The sequence below is a fragment of the Manduca sexta genome, chromosome 2 (genome assembly GCF_014839805.1).
Source record: "Manduca sexta isolate Smith_Timp_Sample1 chromosome 2, JHU_Msex_v1.0, whole genome shotgun sequence".
Classification (NCBI taxonomy): domain Eukaryota; kingdom Metazoa; phylum Arthropoda; class Insecta; order Lepidoptera; family Sphingidae; genus Manduca; species Manduca sexta.
Window position 1 is genome coordinate 1,459,719 of NC_051116.1, and position 22,763 is coordinate 1,482,481.

At 37.4% G+C, this 22,763-nt stretch overlaps 1 protein-coding gene across 2 annotated transcripts in view; it reads right to left on the reverse strand.

Annotated features, from left to right (window-relative positions):
* The window catches only part of LOC115448721 (neutral alpha-glucosidase AB), a 36,128-nt gene that overhangs the window by 11,589 nt on the left and 1,776 nt on the right, over nucleotides 1-22,763 (reverse strand). Inside the window, exons 3-6 of one of the 2 annotated variants that reach the window (XM_030176253.2) lie at nucleotides 19,424-19,551; nucleotides 17,951-18,131; nucleotides 2,329-2,440; nucleotides 1,572-1,716 (exon numbers count right to left, since the gene is read on the reverse strand). In XM_030176253.2, coding sequence (XP_030032113.2) covers nucleotides 1,572-1,716; nucleotides 2,329-2,440; nucleotides 17,951-18,131; nucleotides 19,424-19,551 — 566 coding nt within the window. Of the gene's footprint in view, nucleotides 1-1,571; nucleotides 1,717-2,328; nucleotides 2,441-17,911; nucleotides 18,132-19,423; nucleotides 19,552-22,763 lie in introns of both variants that reach the window. The other variant, XM_030176252.2, reaches the window with a different exon arrangement.

A 22,763-nucleotide genomic window follows, 5' to 3' on the forward strand; every position in this document is an offset into this window, starting at 1 on the left:
GTAGTGTTCGTACGAAAAAGGTGGTCAAAGCAGTAAGGGAAAGAATTCGAAGAAATCCTGTCCGAAAGCAAAAGATTTTATCTCGGGAAATGAAGATAGCACCTAGAACCATGTCGCGTATTTTAAAAGATGACTTAGGACTTGCAGCCTATAAGAGACGCACTGGCCATTTCTTAACTGATAATTTAAAGAAGAATAGGGTGGTAAAATCGAAACAACTACTGAAGCGGTACGCAAAGGGAGGTCACAGAAAAATTTTGTTTACGGATGAGAAAATTTTTACAATTGAGCAACATTTTAACAAACAAAATGACCGTATTTATGCTCAAAGCTCTAAGGAAGCTTCCCAATTAGTCGACAGAGTGCAACGTGGACATTATCCGACTTCAGTGATGGTTTGGTGGGGTGTTAGCTATGAAGGAGTGACTGAGCCATATTTTTGTGAAAAGGTATCAAAACATCGGCACAAGTGTATCAAGATACCATTCTTGAGAAGGTAGTTAAGCCCCTTAACATCACCATGTTCAATAACCAAGTATGGTCCTTCCAGCAAGACTCGGCGCCGGGTCATAAAGCTCGGTCCACGCAGTCTTGGTTGGAATCGAACGTTTCGGACTTCATCAGAGCTGAAGACTGGCCGTCGTCTAGTCCCGATCTTAATCCGCTGGATTATGATTTGTGGTCAGTTTTAGAGAGTACAGCTTGCTCTAAACGCCATGATAATTTGGAGTCCCTAAAACAATCTATACGATTGGCAGTGAAGAATTTTCCCATGGAAAGAGTGCGTGCTTCTATTGATAACTGGCCTCATCGTTTAAAGGACTGTATTGCAGCCAATGGAGACCACTTCGAATAAGCTTTTTATATTTTTAATTGTTTTATATTTATGTATTAAACTGACACACTGTAAAAGTAATAAATGTTATTTGCAGTTAACAATTTTCTTTTTTCTTTATTACAATATTTATGGCAAGACTAGGTAATATCAGCCCTGTATTGTATACTGTCCCACTGCTGAGCACGGGCCTCCTCTACTACTGAGAGGGATTAGGCCTTAGTCCACCACGCTGACCTAGTGCGGATTGGTAGACACCCTAGGATTGGTTCACACACCTTCGAAATTCCTATAGAGAACTTCTCAGATGTGCAGGTTTCTTCACGATGTTTTCCTTCACCGTTAAAGCGAACGATAAATTCACTAAGAATACACACATGATTTTAGAAAAGTCAGTAGTGTGTGCCCTTGAGATTTAAACCTGCGGACATTGGTCTTGGCAGTCCGTTCCACACCCAACTAGGCTATCGCCGCTTTTTTTAAATGTTATGTCTCATTATGTCGAGTAATTACACTGACTACAATGTCTTCAAACCGGAACACAACAGCGACTACACATTACTGGCGGCAGAAATAGCCACTGCGGTGGTACCTATCCAGACAGACTCTCACATTTTCTATAGGGGCTCCATTTTCCGCACTTATCCAGTAGTATATGGGGCCGTAGTGGACTGAGAGACTGAGACACACATATGAGAGCTGAATGTCCCAGCCGGAAGCAGTAAGCGCGCCTCACCCGTGCGAGTAGAGGACGGGCACGGCGCCGTAGATGGCCATGCGCGAGTCCAGCTCGTACTCGAACACGTCCAGGTTGTAGAGGCGGTAGGGCTCGCCCGACGACGTGGTGCGGAGTGAGAACTTGTCCGTGTGCTCCGGGATACCTGCACCAAGGAGATATTCAAAATTTATTTTATATAGGGAAAATGAGTAAATCTTTTTTTTAATCCATAATGTGTGATGTAAGTGAGTGGCTTTAGATGTCTTATTTTGTGTTCGTTACTTTCAGCTGTGTATCCTTTAATTGTACTAGCTATATGTGAAAACTTGTAATTAGCCATCTGTTTTTAACTAATACATTTAAAATGTCAATTTTAGCTGAAGTTTTCCTTGTTAACAATAAATAAATAGCAGTGGTAAAGCGTCCATACAACCCGATTCCGACCGGCTTCCGTTTTAGGTTTATTTACGTCGGTCTTAGTTATTGTTTTCTGTTACAGAGAGAGAGAGAGACTACAGAGCTGAGGCTCGGATTTGATCCCGGAGTCGGGCAAAGTGATATTGGATTTTTCTACTCAGCATCAGTCCGAAACCTGGAATTTGTGGCCAACACGGCGATAGACGCGCCCTAACACATAATGGGACGAAATACACACGATGAAAAATAGATGCACCATTTGCGCCTCTGCATAATCCTTCGGAGAAATAAGCCAGGTGTGTGTAGTTAACTACCTTATTCGATATATTTATTTATTTTTAATATTTCCATTACTTACCGTAAACATGATCAGCATCAGGGAAGGAGATGTCGAGCGACACAGCCTCATTGCCGCGCGGCTTGCTGTCGTGGTGGGACTTGAAGTTCTCACTCCACGCGGTCTCATCCTCCTGTAGAGATAATACGTGAACATAGATCATAGAGGAACGATAAATATACCAACCCGCACTAGGCCAGCTTGGACAAACTTAGTAGTTAAGGCGATACTTGCCCAATTGGAAAATACTTGGCACCTATAATTTTATATTATTTTACCAGCTCTGTGTGTACTATTCACCTACTAGTCGTATTATTTACATATTTATTTCTGCATTTCACAAACAAACAGTTTGTACATAGGCGGATTTAATGATATGGAATGAAATAATTATTCGGTCCAGTACAATGTTACACTTATTTAGATTCCGTCAATATTAACTCTGCCACCAGTTCGGAAAGCAGTTCTCACCAGAGACGAACGGGCGAGAAACTCTGGTGTTGCTCGCAAAATCAGTTTAAGGCATAAACTACAGTGCATACACAGAAAGAAAAAAAATTACAATTATTTTGTTTTTATTGTTGTTTAGAGCAGTGTTTTAATATGCTCGCAAAAAATGCCGTAGGAATTCTTTCCCGGTAACCCTTAGGGTCGATCAGAGATGAATAATGTAGGCGCATCAAAAAAAATTGTTGCATTCATCGATATAATGTACTACGTACTAGATCTGGCGTCCCGTACGCTCATTGTATTGGACTCAACTGTACAGCAATCCGTACACCTGACTATTATGATTTCAACATTGACAGCGCGTGGTTATGTACTACGGAGTGACGCTCATAATATAAGAACTCGAGTGTAAGTGTAAACCTGGATGTGATTAAAAAATATTAGTCGAATAAGTAAAATTATTTGTTGTTCAAGTGAATAAATAGGTTATAACAGTGACGTTTTGGTTGCCAGTTTAGTTCAGATTTTGAACAAATAGTTTATATGGACGTTCGTGTCTATAGAATATACGTCAATGGTTGCATTGGTATTGCAACAACCATAACCGTTTCCCTATCCCTCAAATGCTTTTAGATTTCCTCGTACTGTCCCAGTTATAACGTAATTAATTTACTTAAACATATAGTTTAAGATGTTCCACAGTCCAAAATAAATTAAATAACAATTAACAAACAATGTAAACACGACGTAACATATCGCTTACAAACAAAACACAAGTAATTATTAGACCATTAACCCAGTAAACGCTAGGGAAGGTACCAACCTATAGTGAAATATAGTAATCCGATAGCCTAGTTGGGAGTGGAACGGACTGCCGAGAAGAATGTCCGCAGGTTTAAATCCCAAGGGCACACACCTGTGACTTTTCTAACATTATGTGTATATTCTTTGTGAATTATCGCTTGCTTTAACGGTGAAGGAAAACATCGTGAGGAAACCTGCATACCTAAATTCTTAATAGGAATTTTGAGAGTGGGTTGTCTAATAATCTGCACCAGGCCAGCGTGGTGGACTGAGATCTAATCCATGAGAAGTTTTCTATAAGAATTTTGAGGATGTGTAAAGCTTACCAATCCGCACTAGGCCAGCGTGGTGGACTAAGGCTTATTCCCTCTCAGTAGTAGAGGAGGCCCGTGCTCAGCAGTGGGCAAGTATATAATATAGGGCTGATATTATTATTATAAAGGATGTTAATAAAGTTTCAATTAAAATTATATTTACCCGTGGTAAACAGGATAAAAGAGGTTAGTATTAATTTTTCGTTTTTACTCCTTACATTATTTACAGAATATTCCGTAATCTTTAACTAAATAAGTACGTGAATAAAATTATGAACACAAAACAAAGATGCATTGTTATGAGACCATTTACGACCAGGAAAATAAAAACTCTCGGCAAGTTGCAGGTAGATATATTTCATATTCGCCCGGATAGCGACTACCGTACACAAGGTGATAAAACCCGTCACAATGGCTCACCCAAGTGTGTCGCGTTCCGTCAGGGATCAGCCTGTATACATCCGGTTCCAATAGGTCGGCCTAATTGTGTCGACTGTCGAGGGGTAATCATCTCTCGTCAGTCGACATTCTATTGGACTCCACTACACTTATCATCAGGTGCAGTGTTATTGAGCCTTGTTCATATAAAAAAAAAATGTGAAAAATAGAACTAATATCTTGTACTGGCAACGTCAACTGTAAAATCAAAAATGGCGCCCACAAGTTCATAATTCTCCTGTTCATGTTACAACTGTTCTATTTTTGAATAATCATGGCGCCTACCATAATAATCATACTGGCCACGTTATTTACAAAAAAAAAAAAACAAACAACAAGACCGTTCTAATTAACTGCAATGGTCCTATTAAATGACATAATGAATGCAATCACGCGCTTAATCGTAAACACGCGACAACTGGCCGACGTCAAGTACGTAATTAAAACTTTACGATGCATTTAACGGAAATTATAAACATACGATTCGAACTTCCTACGTTAATGTGCAATGTGTTTCGGTAAGTAATTACCATTGATTATATATAATTTTTCATACTTAGTTTAAACTAGTAAATTCTCGCGGCGATATATTGCGCAAAATCTTCCAAATGCGTGCAATATTTCAATAATTACTATACACGTGTACTGGTGGTAGGTGTCTCATATGTGAGTCCGTCTGGGTAGGTACCACCGCAATATCTATTTCTGCCGCCAAGCAGCAATGCGTAGTCATTGTTGTATTTCGGTTTACAGAACATTGTAGCCAGTGTAACTGTTGGACATAATAAGACTTAAAATCTCATGTCGCAGGATGGTGAACGCTGTAGAATACCAAACAATTCTTTGTAATTTTCCCAACTCGTCGCTACTCCTTAAACTTCAAACTTTGCAGTAATCAGCTAGGTGTTATTGTTTCCATGGTAAAAAATCGTGTGCCGAACTCAAATTTGTAAGTTTTATTGCCAGGGTAAACTCCGCTTCATACTCGTAATGATACTAGCTTGAGCTCGCCGTTCCGACCGTATTAAAAATTAAAATCCGTTCCCGAGATAAAAGAAGCATTTAGGAAGAATATAGCTTTCTAACAGTTTAAAAAATGAAGAAACTCTGTAGTTATTTACGACATTGTCAGTCTCACAGACCCAGCTGTTTAGCAAACAAAAGATCACAGTCTCATGACCTCACGTAGGTAATTAATACAAGCATGTATGATAACGCGGCAGTTAACGGAATATAAACATATAACTATGAAAGGGATTGATCTACCCGACTACAAAGAGATATATTCTTAGTACGACAATGTCACTTCATACGTCCCCTTTGATCGATGCTTACACAATTTCTCTCATACTTATTTATTTTTAACCCAAACCCTAGTCCCTTCTGACGCAGGAGACGACAACACACTATTAAATTCCCCTATATTATTAGCTAAAATAGAGGGTCCGCTCTGCAGACAATCCGACAAAATATGGTGTACATATTAACTCATTCACAATCGGTTCAGTTTGGACTAAGCGATTAGTTTTATGTTATAGCTTTTGCTTACAACTACGTCCGCGTTAATCCTTCTCTGGAATAAAAAATCCTTTCTCGGTATAAAAATCCGTTCTAGGGATAAAAGTAGCCTATCGCTACTACTACAATAAAGAAAATCTTTTCGTTAATATTAAACCATGTACCATTCCTGGAGTGCCGTTAAAGCTAATTTACATACAGGTGACAGATCCCACGACATTAAAACAACAATAACCGCCCATATTAAATCAAAGAAACGCATACCACTGCACTATATTATGCCCTCGAATTCTGATTAATCTCAATACGCGTGACACTGATCTGTCGATCACACTATCAGCTAGTATCAGTCACGTACGTTCATCAGACAAGTTCAATGACATGATGGATGCCGCGCGGACTGATAAGGCTTACGGAGATGTTCTGATTTCCATGAGCAACATGCTTCCATTGTGCTGATGTGAATGCAGAAGTTTGTGAAGATTTATACGCACACGAAAAGAGTCCCAGTGCATCTGATGGTAAGAGGAATGGCTTTTAGATAGCGTCGACCGTCGAGAGAGATATACATATATAGGCTGGTCCCAGAACGCGGCATACTTGCGTTGTTCACTATGACGGGTTTTACACCTTGTGTACGGTGGTCGCTATCCGGGCGGATAAAGTTCTAACCAGTAGTTATTTTTGAAAGTAAACTCAGAAACTGTTAAAATTCGACATGCGGAAAGACCAAAGCTTAGATTAACTTATAGGCTACAATAATCACATAAAATGGCAATGGTCCTTCTATTAAATAAAATAACTTCCACGCAATAGCTCGAGATAAAATAAGAGAATTATTAAGTTTATAAATCTATACTATTATATAAAGCTGAAGAGTTTGTTTGTTTGTTTGTTTGTTTGAAAGCGCTAATCTCAGGAACTACCAGTCCAAATTGAAAAATTCTTTTTGCGTTGGATAGCCCTTTGTTCGTGGAGTGCTATAGGCTATATATCATCACGCTATACCCAATAGGAGCGGAGCAGTAATGGCTAATCTCAGGAACTACCAGTCCAAATTGAAAAATTCTTTTTGCGTTGGATAGCCCTTTGTTCGTGGAGTGCTATAGGCTATATATCATCACGCTATACCCAATAGGAGCGGAGCAGTAATGGCTAATCTCAGGAACTACCGGTCCAAACTGAAAAAATCTTTTTGTGTTGGATAGCCCTTTATTCGTGGAGTGCTATAGGCTATATATCATCACGCTATGACCAATAGGAGCGGAGCAGTAATGACTAATCTCAGGAACTACCGGTTCGAACTGAAAAATTCTTTTGTGTTGGATAGCTCTTTATTAGTGTAGTGCTATAGGCTATATATCATCACGCTATGACCAATAGGAGCGGAGCAGTAATGGCTAATCTCAGGAACTACCGGTTCAAACTGAAAAAATATTTTTGTGTTGGATAGTTCTTTGTTCGTGGAGTACTATGGGCTATATATCATCACGCTATGACCAATAGGAGCGGAGCAGTAATGGCTAATCTCAGGAACTAACAGATCGAACTGAAAAAAATATTTTTGTGTTGGATAGCACTTTGTTTCTGGAGTGCTATAGGCTATAAATCATCACGCTATGACTAATAGGAGCGGAGCAGTAATGGCTAATCTCAAGAACTACCGTGTTTGAACTGAAAAAATCTTTTTGTGTTGGATAGCCTTTTGTTCCTGGAGTGCTATAGGCTATATATCATCACGCTATGACCAATCGGAGCGGAGCAGTAATGAAACATGTTGCAAAAACGGGGAAAAATTATTAGTTTTGACAGCTTCCGTTGCGTGCGCTGCGTAAACGGTTAAAGTTATGCAACAATGATGTATGACGGGATTATTCCTCTTAAAAAGTTCTAAAAAATATATTATAAAACAAAGTCCCCCGCTGCATCTGTCTGCCTGAACGTGTTAAACTCAAAAAAAACCCAATGTATTAAGATGAAATTTGGTATGGAGACAGTTTGAGACCCTGGGAAGAACATAGGCTCCCGGGAAACTACTACTTTTATAACGGAAAACTTTGGCCTGAAAAACTTTATAACGCGGGCGGAGCCGCGGGCAAAAGCTAGTTTATGAATATAACTATTCGTATACATCAACTTCTTCAGCTCTTGGAAGACCACTGTTGAACATAGGCCTCGCCTAGACTTAGGGAAATCTTTCATCTCAACCTAATGTATAGGTATTTGATTTAAATACAAAATCGCTGAATGGTTTCGTGTATGTGTTTTTTTCTTTTATACTTTTATTTTTGTTGTTCTTATTTGTGTACAAAAATAAATGGTTTAAATGGAGGACTCGATGGTCAAAGAGGCTGAATTAACATATACGCTTCTTTTATCCCAGAAATTGCAAAACGCATCTTTTATACCAAGAAAGGACGATCAACCCGTCCCATACCGCGCCCGACGCTCTACGTAATGTATGCAAATTCCCTCGGTCAGTAGGTCAGCTGTGCTATCGATTCTCTTATCAGAAAATAAATTGATATCGGAGCAGATGGCACCGCGTTATCGCATTTTAAATTATATTTCATTGGTTGAGGAAGTTAAAATCAAGTGTTCTTGATAAAGCTGTAAATTAAGTACCTATTGGATTCGTTTTTTATCAAAATATTACCAATAAGAACAACGTTTTTTAATTATTACAAATGACGAATTTTGATCGGTTTAGACTCGGGAATAAATCGGACACGATTGGGATCGTTTAATAAAATCGACCGTTAGTATTTATGACTGGCTGCCTGTCTTATATCAGACTACTTCCTGGGTTACATACATAGTATCACACCTTTATCCCATGGGGTAGGCGGAGACTATGGATTGCCACTTTTCACGATTCTGGCATACTTCTCACGCTTCCTCCACCTTTATCAATCTTTTCATGCATTCCCGCCGGTTCAGGGTACTTTTGACCTGGCCTTTACTAAGAGTGTGAGATATCTGATATTCGAAGGTTCATTTGATATTCCTGAACTACTCCCGAACTAATCGTGTTAAAAAACCCATTAAACCCATTTGAAGTCGCAACAAATATACAGCCACTGGACCAGACGTGATCCATTCCCCTCTAGAGAAGTGTCATAAGCAGGAAAAGTTAATATGAGCCGTAATTTAAGTCAATCGTTACTATACACTGTAACATAATCATGTCGACCTGATTGACACAAATTGCGAGATTTCAAATCTCAAATGCAAAAATCGATAAACTCTTAGCTCTGTAAAACTATGGATACTTATTTACCATCATGGTGTGAATTTATTAGGCACAATTCTCAGTTCATTCTTTTTTGTGTGACTTTCTCAAGCAAGAAATCGATAAACTATTAATTATTAAAACTATGGATGCTTATTTACTATGATGGCGTTGATCCATTAGGCACGATTCGCGTTCATTTTATTTATTTATTTTTTGCTTTTGTTAGCCAGACAAGGAGCGACATATACAGTTGCAACTGTTGAGAATTAAGCGACCTGCGGGCAACCCACTCACGGGTTATGAACCTCGGCTCAGGACGGCCACCGAGAGAGGATGAGACATTACCGATAAGGGCCATTCACGTATACAGGGTCATTTCGACATTGCGTTACTAAATGAAACCACAGGTTCGTGGTGACCTCTGCTAACACCGTGCAAAATATTATTCATAAGTAACGAATATTTACGTCAATAATCCCGATTTTAGATTTATGGTTTTTTGATCACGCTGTCTGAAAAACATTAACACACAAACTAAACGTTATTTTCGTTAATAAAATAGTTTTCTTACCAAAAAAATTACCTACATAATTATTAAAGTTACAAGATTTAAATCTATTGGTATCGTATCTTTTGTAGATTCTACATGATATTCCGACATTTATTTTAATTCCAACATTAATATTTCGGTTTGTCATAATATCTAAAAGAAGACTACGCAGACATTACCGAACGTCATATTATGCTTTCTGTACCATTTCTTTGCTAGAAAGACACTATGGCAACGCGTCCGAGTCTTTGACCGAGTCCGAAGAGCGCGCGATTATTCAATACAATAGTCGTACTCTTTCTCGCCTAAACTCGCAGTGTTGTCAGTATAAACATTTTTACCAAAAAGCTTGCTAAAACGACACAGCATTTCAAAAATTCTGATATTAGATTTTTTTATTACATGATGTTCTAACAGATTTAACACACAATTGTATTACAAAATAAAATAAGTAATGATTTATGATGAAATGATTAATGAAAAGTGTACCTAATTAAAATAATACACAGCAATATTTTAGTATTTTTGAAACATTATTTTAAGTAATAAAGTATAATAGAGATTTTGGATTCAATCATTCATTTTCAATAGGCATACAGGGTATAAAATAAACAAGATATTGCACAATAAGGTAATAATAAAAAAAGTTTGGTAACACTGCGAGGGCACGTGTTAGTTGTAAAACTCTGGCTCGTCAAATATCGTGTACCTCCAGACTAGTGTTGCCAGGGTCAATTTGTTTAAAATCAAGAAGGTAAAACAAATCGAGATTTAGTGTTGTAGATCGGGACATAAAACAAAAGCAAGTATTTTTTTTTTTAATTTAAGTTTTATGTATTGCGTTTTACAAAAATATCACTGCCAAGTCATGCTAAAGTTGTGTTTTAATTTGGATGTCTGTTTTAACATCAAAGCACAGATCGCCGGGTAGTCGCATCTCTAAGCAAGAGAATAAAACAAAACTGTACCTTCAGCGCTAGTGAGATGATACGTGCTATTTTGATTGCATTGTCGCACTCAACACAGTGATGAATGCGTAGTTTATTTTTCATAATACTTAATGGTTTTAATAATTTTATTGGTGCAAAACGGGTCACGTCCCCAGAATTCTGAAAATCGGGACATCCCGCGCAAATCGGGACATCAGGCAACTCCAGATCCTTGCCGCTACTTTGTGGAATTCGCTAAACTCGTGTGTCGCGTGTTGGTCGGTCAGGCACAAAGAAATTTAAAATAGTCCCCTAAATGCGACCTTAACGTGTACAAAATAGAGTTTATTTTTAAAAATATTTTTTGTCATTTTGAATATTTTACGATCGCGAAGTTGCATCGTTGACGCGTACGCGAAACTGAACTAATCACAATCTATTGATTATGTTTCTGTCGGAGGCTGTCATTACGATTTTAATGTGGATTTATGAATTTGCGATAGGTACTGAATGGAAAAATCCAATATCATTTTGTCCGATCCGGGATTCGATCCCGTGACCTTAGCAAAGCATCCGTACTATAATACAACTGCGGCACCGAGGTAGTCACAAATTAACTGTATTAAAAATACTTTGAAGTATGAAACAACTTTTAAAGGAACAAGCAATCTACTAAACATCATTAGGTATTGGTAAACGCATTTACTTTTTGAAAACATGTTTAGATACCTACCTATTGGGACGCCGCGCCGCGCCGTGACGTATCCCGTCGCTCGACATTTTTACCTCAAACTATCACATTACCTAATTATTATCAAGATTGTAACTTCATTATTAATTGTTCGTGTGAATTGCCAGACTTGCAAAATGATATTTTATTGTTATGAGTGTTATAAATCTAACCGTTGAACGTATTTATTATACCTATTTATCTACTAAAATGGATGAACTACCTACATTAGAATGTGTGTGTTTTGATTTAAAAGAATGAAACCACTTTAAAATTACGGAAATCATGTGTTATGTGTACCTAACTTATGCAGTTGTGGTTGTTTGATTAGTGTCATTTGCTGATGATAGTTTGAGCATAGAAAATATGGTTCTAATGAAATGTGATGATTAGTGCGTGATGTTTATGTTGGCGTTGGATGTCCACCTGCAAGGTGGACAGACGACTTGATAAACGTCGCGGGAACACATTGGATGCAGGCAGCTTTCGACAGGTCCGTCTGGAAATCTTTAGGAGAGGCCTATGTTCAACAGTGGACTTTATGTGGCTGATGATGATAATGATGTTTAGGTATGTGTCTTTTGTAACGTCGGCGTAGCGTCGTCGCTGCTGGTCTAATTGTTGATTGAGTGATGTGGCACGACACAAAATCCTAGGTAGTTAAAACGCCGACATCAGCTGTTCGGTTGCGGCGCGGCGCGCGGTGCGACGAACTACCCTTGCGCTCCGAGTGTGCATCACTCGTTCGTGTGCGTGAGCATAATATTATCAATGACTGTGTGCGATGTTGCCGTTCCGACGAATTCTAGTATAGTAGTAGTGGCAAAAGGGTGTGTAAAAATAAAATGACTATTTGAATATTTATTTTGTTTGAAAATTTTACTTTTTTGTTTTTGACCTTAGGTTAAAGTAACTTATAGTAAACTGCTTCTTTCAAGATGACTTTCTCGCAGTTAAATTTAAGTCTAGGGTTACAAAATGACCCTGTATTTTATTTTATTACTATTAAGATTTCAACCTAAATTATTGATATTGCACAGGAAAAATCTTTACCGAACTAAATATTAATATGAAGTAATAATGCTAGACTTTGGAATAAAACTATTCTGCGTAGATCGGACCGTCAACAGCTTAAATTTAAAAAATGTTGAATAATTGTAAAATGTAGGTAGATATTGTAACTGACTTTTCGGACGACGAACACTATGAAAGTTTCAAAGTCTTTGAAACATCGGGAGAAAATTATAATATAAAAACCCGCGATGAAACCCGTACTTTTATTTCAATATCTAAAATATTTTTATTTTCATGAAGAGATCTGTCTATTCATCTCTGTGTATTATATGGGTCTATGTACTCTGTGACTGAGTCAATACTATCGACCTAGATAAAAATACGGAAATAATACAAAGACATTACTCATTGGTTATAAAGCGCTTTGTTAGATCGACTTCGAATCATTAATACTGTATGCTTTGTTATAAAACCTAGTTATATTTATTGATTTTATCGTAAAACTTTTTATTGCCCCTCGTTAGTTGTACTATTATAAATTGTTATGTAAATACATAGCTATGAAATTATTTATCATAATTTTTATGTATGTACGTAGTTCATGCATGTAGATGCATGACATAAAAAATGTAAACTCTCAACACATTGAAAGTAAAACTTGCTGAATAGGTTTTAGACTGATGTGTCATTTAAGTACCAATAACATGAATGTGTTGGAAAAGATTTTTTCTGCAAACACCGATCAATATTGTATCTACTCATAAGCAAACTGTATTCTCATATAAGCAACTAGTCTTTTTAAGAATTAATTTCTTTAAATGCCTTTGAAAATTAAATAAAAAGAAATACCAACAGTTTATTCGCATTGAGAACCTCTTCCGTTTTTTTATGGTAAACAAATTAATATAGATCGTATCCAAAAATAAGACTTAAATTGTTAAATTTAAAGTACTTTCTTTGCTAATATAAAATAGGGTAAAAAAAAATTGCTTACACACATTTCTCTATGATGAACTAATAATGACAAGGCTGTATGGGCTAGAACCCTTTGCCTTCCCAATAAAAAAGGGAAAATCAAAATAAAAAAATAATCTCTATGATCGAACCCGAATTACTACATAATCGAGTCGGCTCTCACTGCGATGTCCTTAAAATTAATATTAACAAAACAATCACATATTAAAACAACAAATGTATCCCACTTCCTTCATCGTTGTAAAAATATTGTAAGGACAGCGATAAACCTTGCAAAAATATACCTTATGACGACGGTGTTGGATACAATGTTCTTTGATCATGTTTTGGATTGACAACCTTTGCAAATGATTCGAATTTTTTATGTAATATTAAACTTGACATTGATTCTTTATTGAGTTTATTATTAACTGAAGTCGCTGCTGTAATCGTACATTAATATAAATGTGATAGTTGGTGATATTGGATGTTTAAAAGGAACAAACACAGAAACAGCTGAACGGATTTGGATGAAATTTGGCACAAGGGTAGACTGTCCTAGACAAACAGGGTACTTATTACCTTTTAAAACTCGAATGGGGCTTTTGTAAATCTTTCACATTTAAATTGCTTTATCATTTATACAAAATGATGTATATTTCTTTTTTAAACAAAATCGCATAAACTTCCGTGTCAATCTAACATTGTATTTAACCCACTGAAAAACAAAAATGCATTTATTTTATAAAGATAACATCACATGTGAAGGAAATAAAATGTTCCAATCACAAATCCTACAGCAATTAAGGTCAACCGCTTGCGATTTTTTAAAATGACCTTCAACGTAATCTATACTATTATATAAAGCTGAAGAGTTTGTTTGTTTGTTTGTTTGTTTGTTTGAACGCGCTAATCTCAGGAACTACCGGTCCAAACTGAAAAATTCTTTTTGCGTTGGATAGCCCTTTGTTCGTGGAGTGCTATAGGCTATATATCATCACGCTATACCCAATAGGAGCGGGGCAGTAATGGCTAATCTCAGGAACTACCGGTCCAAACTGAAAAATTCTTTTTGCGTTGGATAGCCCTTTGTTCGTGGAGAGCTATAGGCTATATATCATCACGCTATATTCAATAGGAGCGGAGCAGTAATGGCTAATCTCAGGAACTACCGATTCGAACTGAAAAAATATTTTTGTGTTGAATAGTTCTTTGTTTGTGGAGTGCTCAAAGTTATATATCATCACGCTATGACCAATAGGAGCGGAGCAGTAATGGCTAATCTCAGGAACTACCGGTTTGAACTGAAAAAATCTTTTTGTGTTGTATAGCCCTTTGTTCCTGGAGTGTTATAGGCTATATATCATCATGCTATAACCAATAGGAGCGGAGCAGTAATGAAACATGTTGCAAAAACGGGGAAAATTATGAGTTTTGAGAGCTTCCGTTGCCTGCGCTGCGTAAACGGTTAAATTTATGCAACAATGATGTATGACGGGATTGTTTCACTTAAAAAGTTCTAAATAATATAACAAAGCCCCCCGCTGCATCTGTCTGCCTTAACGTGTTAAACTCAAAAACTACCCAACGTATTAAGATGAAATTTGGTATGGAGACAGCTTGAGACCCTGGGAAGAACATAGGCTCCCGGGAAACTACTATTTTTATAACGGAAAACTTTAGCCTGAAAAACTTTATAACGCGGGCGGAGCCGCGAGCAAAAGCTAGTCTGTTTATATAATTAAAGTAACATGTTGCTAAATGCGTATATTTACCGGATACGGTGTTTCACGGTCAATGTTCTGAATCAAAATGGCGAATGTAGAGGAAGGCAATGATGTCTCTCGTATGTCTACATTATATTACTTTAGACCAGTGTCTCCCAAACTTTTTTAGGCCATACCCCACCTTAACATTTCTAAAATTTTATGCCCCCGATATATAATGTTTAATCTTTAAATTTTTTTTGTTTCCTTAAGAAATATAAATAAGTTTTAGGAAGAAATCACTATGAAATTGTTATCAAAACATCGTAAGTAAAATTTCAAAACATATAATGAAAACTGAAAATTCTGTTTAATTTGCCCCCCCCCCCCCCCTGGGGCGTGGGCCCCACGTTGGGAAACACTTTAGACTATTGTCTAATCTAATGTCGGCTTTGCAAGATGATGGCCGATGTGGTAAGAAGATTCCGGAATGGAGGCTACGAACTGGCAAGGATCCATACAACCCGATTCCTGTCGGCTTCCCTTTTGTAAATGATCTAAAACCTAACTATTAGAACGAAATTACACCTTTCGCCACTACTACCACCCATAAACGCAACAAACACATCACGAAATCCATAACCAAAGATCCCGAGTTCCAATACTAGCCAACATCATGACCACCTCAATGCATACACACTATCACACAGCAAAGACCAGAGTTTCCCAAACTTTTTGATCCCTAAGTGAATTTACTATCATTTGACGAGTTTCATAAGCCGTATCATGAACCATTTTTTTTTCTTTTGCGTCACCAGCGACATACACATCGTTAATCCTCCGCGCTGTTTCTGCAGCACTGGTGCCACGGTGGAACTTATACTCGTAAATACCTAGTCTTGCCATAAATATTGTAATAAAGAAAAAAGAAAATTGTTAACTGCAAATAACATTTATTACTTTTACAGTGTGTCAGTTTAATACATAAATATAAAACAATTAAAAATATAAAAAGCTTATTCGAAGTGGTCTCCATTGGCTGCAATACAGTCCTTTAAACGATGAGGCCAGTTATCAATAGAAGCACGCACTCTTTCCATGGGAAAATTCTTCACTGCCAATCGTATAGATTGTTTTAGGGACTCCAAATTATCATGGCGTTTAGAGCAAGCTGTACTCTCTAAAACTGACCACAAATCATAATCCAGCGGATTAAGATCGGGACTAGACGACGGCCAGTCTTCAGCTCTGATGAAGTCCGAAACGTTCGATTCCAACCAAGACTGCGTGGACCGAGCTTTATGACCCGGCGCCGAGTCTTGCTGGAAGGACCATACTTGGTTATTGAACATGGTGATGTTAAGGGGCTTAACTACCTTCTCAAGAATGGTATCTTGATACACTTGTGCCGATGTTTTGATACCTTTTTCACAAAAATATGGCTCAGTCACTCCTTCATAGCTAACACCCCACCAAACCATCACTGAAGTCGGATAATGTCCACGTTGCACTCTGTCGACTAATTGGGAAGCTTCCTTAGAGCTTTGAGCATAAATACGGTCATTTTGTTTGTTAAAATGTTGCTCAATTGTAAAAATTTTCTCATCCGTAAACAAAATTTTTCTGTGACCTCCCTTTGCGTACCGCTTCAGTAGTTGTTTCGATTTTACCACCCTATTCTTCTTTAAATTATCAGTTAAGAAATGGCCAGTGCGTCTCTTATAGGCTGCAAGTCCTAAGTCATCTTTTAAAATACGCGACATGGTTCTAGGTGCTATCTTCATTTCCCGAGATAAAATCTTTTGCTTTCGGACAGGATTTCTTCGAATTCTTTCCCTTACTGCTTTGACCACCTTTTTCGTACGAACACTACGTGGACGGCCAGATCTTTTTCTGTCACAAACAGAGGAGGTCTCATTGTACCTATTAATAGCCCGGTACACAAACATTTTACTAATACCAAGTGTATGGAGAGTTTTAAAAATTGCATTTGGCTCCATACCTACTTTGTGTAATGCTATCACAGCGATTCGGTTCTCTTTATCACCCCACACCATTTTAATATCGCAAAATATTTTACAATGTATTGGCGCCAAAATGAGAAAACACAATGAACAATCGTATAAAAATGACAGATTCGAAATTCAAATGTAATATTTTTTTATAATTAAGTGTAACAGTATTTATGGCCAGACTAAGTATATCGATATTTCAACTTTTCCATTGTGCGATATGGAACGCGCTAAAGAAAAAACTAATCATGAAAAAAATACTGTTTTCGAAATTCAAATGTGCCAGTTACATGCATTTATAAATTTGAATTTGGAATTCTTAACCAAAGAGTATTTCGTATCAAAGTGGCCAGTACTACAAAACGCCAATTTCATATGTAAGGACCTAATAGAAGGTATTTTACATGCCATTGAATAAGAAGGCAAGCATGACCATCACCTGATGGTGAGCGATGCGACCGCGCATAAACAGCGACACCATACAGATCCTTGAATTGGTAGAAACAGAAAAGGCAGTGGTAACTACCCAAACGCCCGGCCTCGTTGAATGCGATTTCCTCCAAATACAGTTCATGCTCATTTTATTTGACGGTAAAAATAGACTTGGTGGTGCTAATCAGACACCCTCTCGCATACGAGAGACCTATTTATACTTATATTATATAAAGGAAAAGTTTGTAACTTTGTTTGTTTGTAGAGGCTAATCTCTGGAACTTCTGGACCAATTTAGAAAATTCTTTCACTAATAGGAAGCTATGTTACTCTTAGTGCTATAGGCTTTTTGTCCCGGAAAAACTTTATCACGCGGGCGGAGCTGCAGGCAAAATTTAGTCACCAATAAAACAGGAAATATAATAGTTTATTCATTGCCTTAAAAGTTTAGGAACCGCTACTCGACGACCTAGTTTGAGAAACCCTGATCATAGACAATAACAAAAGCAAACACTCACGACATCCAAAGCGTTGGGATTCTCTTCATCATCAGCCACCTTCTCCCGCCTGACCCTCAGCGGCTCCACCAACAGCTGCGAGTTCTCGTTCAGCACCACAGCGACATCACCAGCAAGGTCCAGGAACTCGAACTTGAGAGGCTCCGATGTGATGATGACCTTATGACCCTGGCTGTTGATCAGGGTCAACTTGCCTTGCTCGTTGGAGACTAATTTTAACCTGTAAGAGAATAAGTATTATTTTTGTTTGACTCATCGAAGAGTAAAGTATGTAGGACTATCACATAGGTGAACCTCGGTGCCGTAGGTTTACTGCGTGGGTGGTACTAATGCTCTGAGGTTTCGAATTCGATTCCCTTACGGGCAGTGATAGAGTTTTTCTGCTGTCTTGGCTCGCCCTTGTCACGTCACGGAATACACACGGCGAAAAGTGGGTGCACTAGTAGTGTCTCTACCACGCCTTGGGGACAAAATGGTTGAGTGTGTCTGTACGCGCACTATCGCATAGCCAGCGCAAAAAATTGGCTAAGCTCAGTTTTCTGGGGTCAACCAGAGAATAATACCAGCAGTTCTGTAGCGTCTATACTAATATATAAAGCTAAAGACTTTGCTTGAAGCGCTAATCTTAAGAAATACTAAACCAATTTTGAAATATTTGTCACTAAAAGGAAGCTACGTTAAGCTAGTCAATTATAACATACTATCCTACTGCTTGGAACGGACCCCTATTACAGAGGGTTTAGCTTGTAGTATAATGGATTACCAATAAAAAATACTTGCATAAAACTTTGTGCGTAATACGTAACAGCGTCTTATCTTTACACACAAACCAATTACGCGCTATTATAAGCGGACGTCATCGTCCACTAGATTGCCGCGACTTCAAGCGTCATTAATATCCGAACACATAATAGTTCACAAGCCGCTGCAATTTATTATGGGAGCGATAATAGAGTATATTAAGAAAATAATCAATGTTTGTTCTTCGTTGATGTTAAAAAAACAGCTAGATGAGAGTCGCACGCGCAGCAGTAATTGTCATTGAATCCCATCATGGAATATTATAATCTACCGAATTATATGAAATACAATAACTTAAATGAGTGTATTTTGTTTACAATAGAATTACACGGCTGGTAAATCTGTACTAATATTATGAAGAGAAAAAGTTTGGATGAGCTAATCTCTGAAATTATTCAACTGATTTGATTTTTTTTGCCACTAATAGGAATCTTCATTACTCCCGAGTGCTATAGGCTATTTTCATGCTGGGAAAATATTTATCTCGGATAGCCGCGAGCAATAGCTGTTCACTATATTATATTTACTTTACGCTGGTCTAGAGTATTATTGTTGTGAAAAATCAATTTAGTAACTATGACGTTCAATTTTGAATAAATGCACCAAACTCGAGACCGTGGTGGCACTTTTCTAAATCCCATAGCGCCTTCCCAGCTATCTAGGCTCTCTACCCCTAATCTTAACTGAAAATGGTTATACCCAATTACTCACCCATCGGGCTTTGGTTCTCCGTCGAGCGCCAGCTGCGTCCTGTACCTCGGGTACAGGGGATCAGCCTCGTCCAACTCAACACGGAATGTGCCGTCGGCGAGCGCAGACAGCTTGAGAGCGTAGTGCCACTGGACAAAAAACATACATTATAACAGGATTTTAAATAAAATTAATACAAGTTTCCTAGACCAAGTCAAAAATAAACATCGCTACATAGTATAAAACAAAGTCACTTTCTCTGTCACTTGCTATGTGCGCTTAAATCTTTAAAACTACGCAACGGATTTTGATGCGGTTTTTTTTTAATAGAGTGATTCAAGTGGAAGGTTTATATGTATAATAATAACATCCATTAAATAGTGGAGAAATACTGTTATTATGTTATGTTATACCCGTGCGAAGCCAGAGCGGGTCGCTAGTATATTATATGTCTCAAACTCAGGGTGGGCGACGTCATATGTTGGAGTCGGAGGGGCGAGAAGGCGGGGGAGGGGGGGGGGGGCAAGGTCCGCTATTTGCTAGTTAGATCGCCCCCTTAACACAAGGGTTCCCAAAGTTTATTTTGACACCCAATTTTTGTCTAAAATGGATATGAACATGCCCCCCTTCTCTTCATTGCCAGGCAGAGGAAGCCAGGGGTCTCACCTATTATAATAATAATAATAATATCAGCCCTGTATTATATACTTGCCCACTGCTGAGCACGGGCCTCCTCTACTACTGAGAGGGGTTAGGCCTTAGTCCACCACACTGGCCTAGTGCGGACTGGTAGACTTCACACACCTTCGAAATTCCTATAGAGAACTTCTCAGATGTGCAGGTTTCCTCACGATGTTTTCCTTCACCGTTAAAGCGAACGATAAATTCACAAAGAATACACACATGATTTTTTAGAAAAGTCAGAGGTGTGTGCCCTTGGGATTTGAACCTGCGGACATTCGTCTCGGCAGTCCGTTCTACACCCAACTAGGCTATCGCCGCTATTTTCACCTATTATACTAAGTAATATTATAAAAGCCTGTTTATTTATTTGTTATGCCTTCAAACTTTACTACTCAAACTGATGATGATTTTTTGCATACACATTATCAGGCACAGAATGATATGGCACTTTTCATTCAGAAGTACCGTTTCTGAGGGATAGAAGTAGATTAACAACATCTAATTAACGCTCCCTTTCACATGTGTGTAAGTGTAAAAAATAATTAACCAAATTGAATTGTTGCTATATAACGCCCGAAATTAATAATGTATCTACTATCCAAGACTGAAACCTATCTTAGATTGCCGACTATCTTTCGATTGGTCTCCTATCAGCATGCCAATATCTTAACTCGCCTATCCTTGCTTGCCTTCAACGATAGATCGCTGGCAATCCTTTCCAGATGCGTTCCCTCCTGACCATTCCATTTTATGCAGAATATTCCATCCGTAAAATAAATACTTTTTGTATTTTCCATACAAACTATTCGTTTCAATATTTGCCTAATTGGAACAATAAGACTTGGAGTAATAAAAAAATATTTTATGTATTTTAGCCCTCAAAAGAAATAATTAATAATTAGTACATGTCATATTTAAGATACAAACTTTTTCATTAGTTTCCAAAAATGGAACGTGAGTAATGTGGTTGCTGACATATTTTGACACTGAAGTTTAATAACATTGTTTATAATATATTAATAAATCTTTAAAGGATTTAGTTTTTAGTATGAAGTACGCAGTAAACTCGGTGCCATATAATAATAATTGGACTCTGTACACATTATCCAGTGTTATGGAACAAATTACAATTCCGTTATACATAATTGTTGCATAACTTTAATCGTTTATGCAGCGCACGCAACGGAAGCTCTCAAAAGTAATCAATTTTAGCCGATTTTGGTCCCATTGGTCATAGTGTGATGATATACATATACCCTATAATAGCCATCCTCAATAAATGGGCTATCCAACACTACAAGAATTTTTCAATCCGAACCGGAAGTTCCTGAGACCAGCGCGTTCAAAAGAACATACTCTTCAGCTTTATATAATAGTATAGATAATGTATGGATATTTTGCCTATTTCTATGTTTTAACTTTCAACTAATAAAACTATGTTAATTTGTAATTATTATATTGAATTACAAATGTAGATAAGCAATAAAATAAATAGCAGTGATTGTAAAGGTATTTTATTTTACTAAGTAAAGAAGTTATTTGTTAATGCTGTTCTTTCTCCAACATCTTGATTCTCTATATTGTTCTCATAATTAATAATATCAGCAGTTGATAATTCCACTTGGGTTGGAATTTCCTCTAGCCTGTGATTCCGAAAAATATTGTGCAAAACTGCAGTTGCAATTATTATTGTTTGAACTTTAGGTAAAGATAAACGAAATGTCAATGCAATCACAGGGAAGCGACGTTTCCATGTACCAAATGTCCTGAAAAAGATAATATAAATATTTCCTATTCCTCAGCAAAAGTTGATGGAATGGAGAAACACCATAGTTCCTGAAAAACGATACAATTGCCCCTTGTTTGTACCTATCTAATAGTTCGGTAGGTACGGTATTTTTTGTAAATAATGTCAAAAATTATTTACCTTGTACATAGAAGTAACACGAATATACGAGATCAGTTTAACTAACAATGATTGGCAAGCAGATTTCGAAAGCCTAATCCAAACGTGAAATCAAACTCATCCAGGGTCTGCATGTAGTTAACTCTTTTCATTACCCGTGATGAAGCGCGACTTTCAGTTTCGCTATCAGTATTGCTAGTCCCTCCAAATCACTGTCGTCACTGTCACTAGAGAATATGGATATTTCCATTGCCTTTTCGTTTCCCTTAAAATCAGTGTAAGCGATATTCAAAACATATTGAGTAAACTGAGGAATTGGTCCGATTGAAAAATGTGATTGTTTACAACAATCAAATCAAATGTCAAAACGGGTAGATAGAGTATTGGCAAGCGTAAACTGTCATTTTCATACAGAGGGTAATCTATGATCTGTAATCCGTCCTCTCAAAGATCGATTATTGTTATAGATAGCTTACTGAATCTATGGATTGGTTATTGGCATGCTTTATCCATAAAAACGAATGAATTATCAATCTTAGATGGCATACATTGGATTAGGATTGGTTATTAATTTCGGGCGTAAATCAACTATGTCACTGTATTTAAACAAAAATTACACCTACCATAATAATTAATGTTAGCAAGTGTATAAAACTCATGCCATTTGGATCTTAAGTACACTCATAACACATTAGATCACAACATTGTCCATAAATTGTTAATCACCATCAAGTGTTCTTTCAAAGAATACATAAATTTGTAAACACTCAT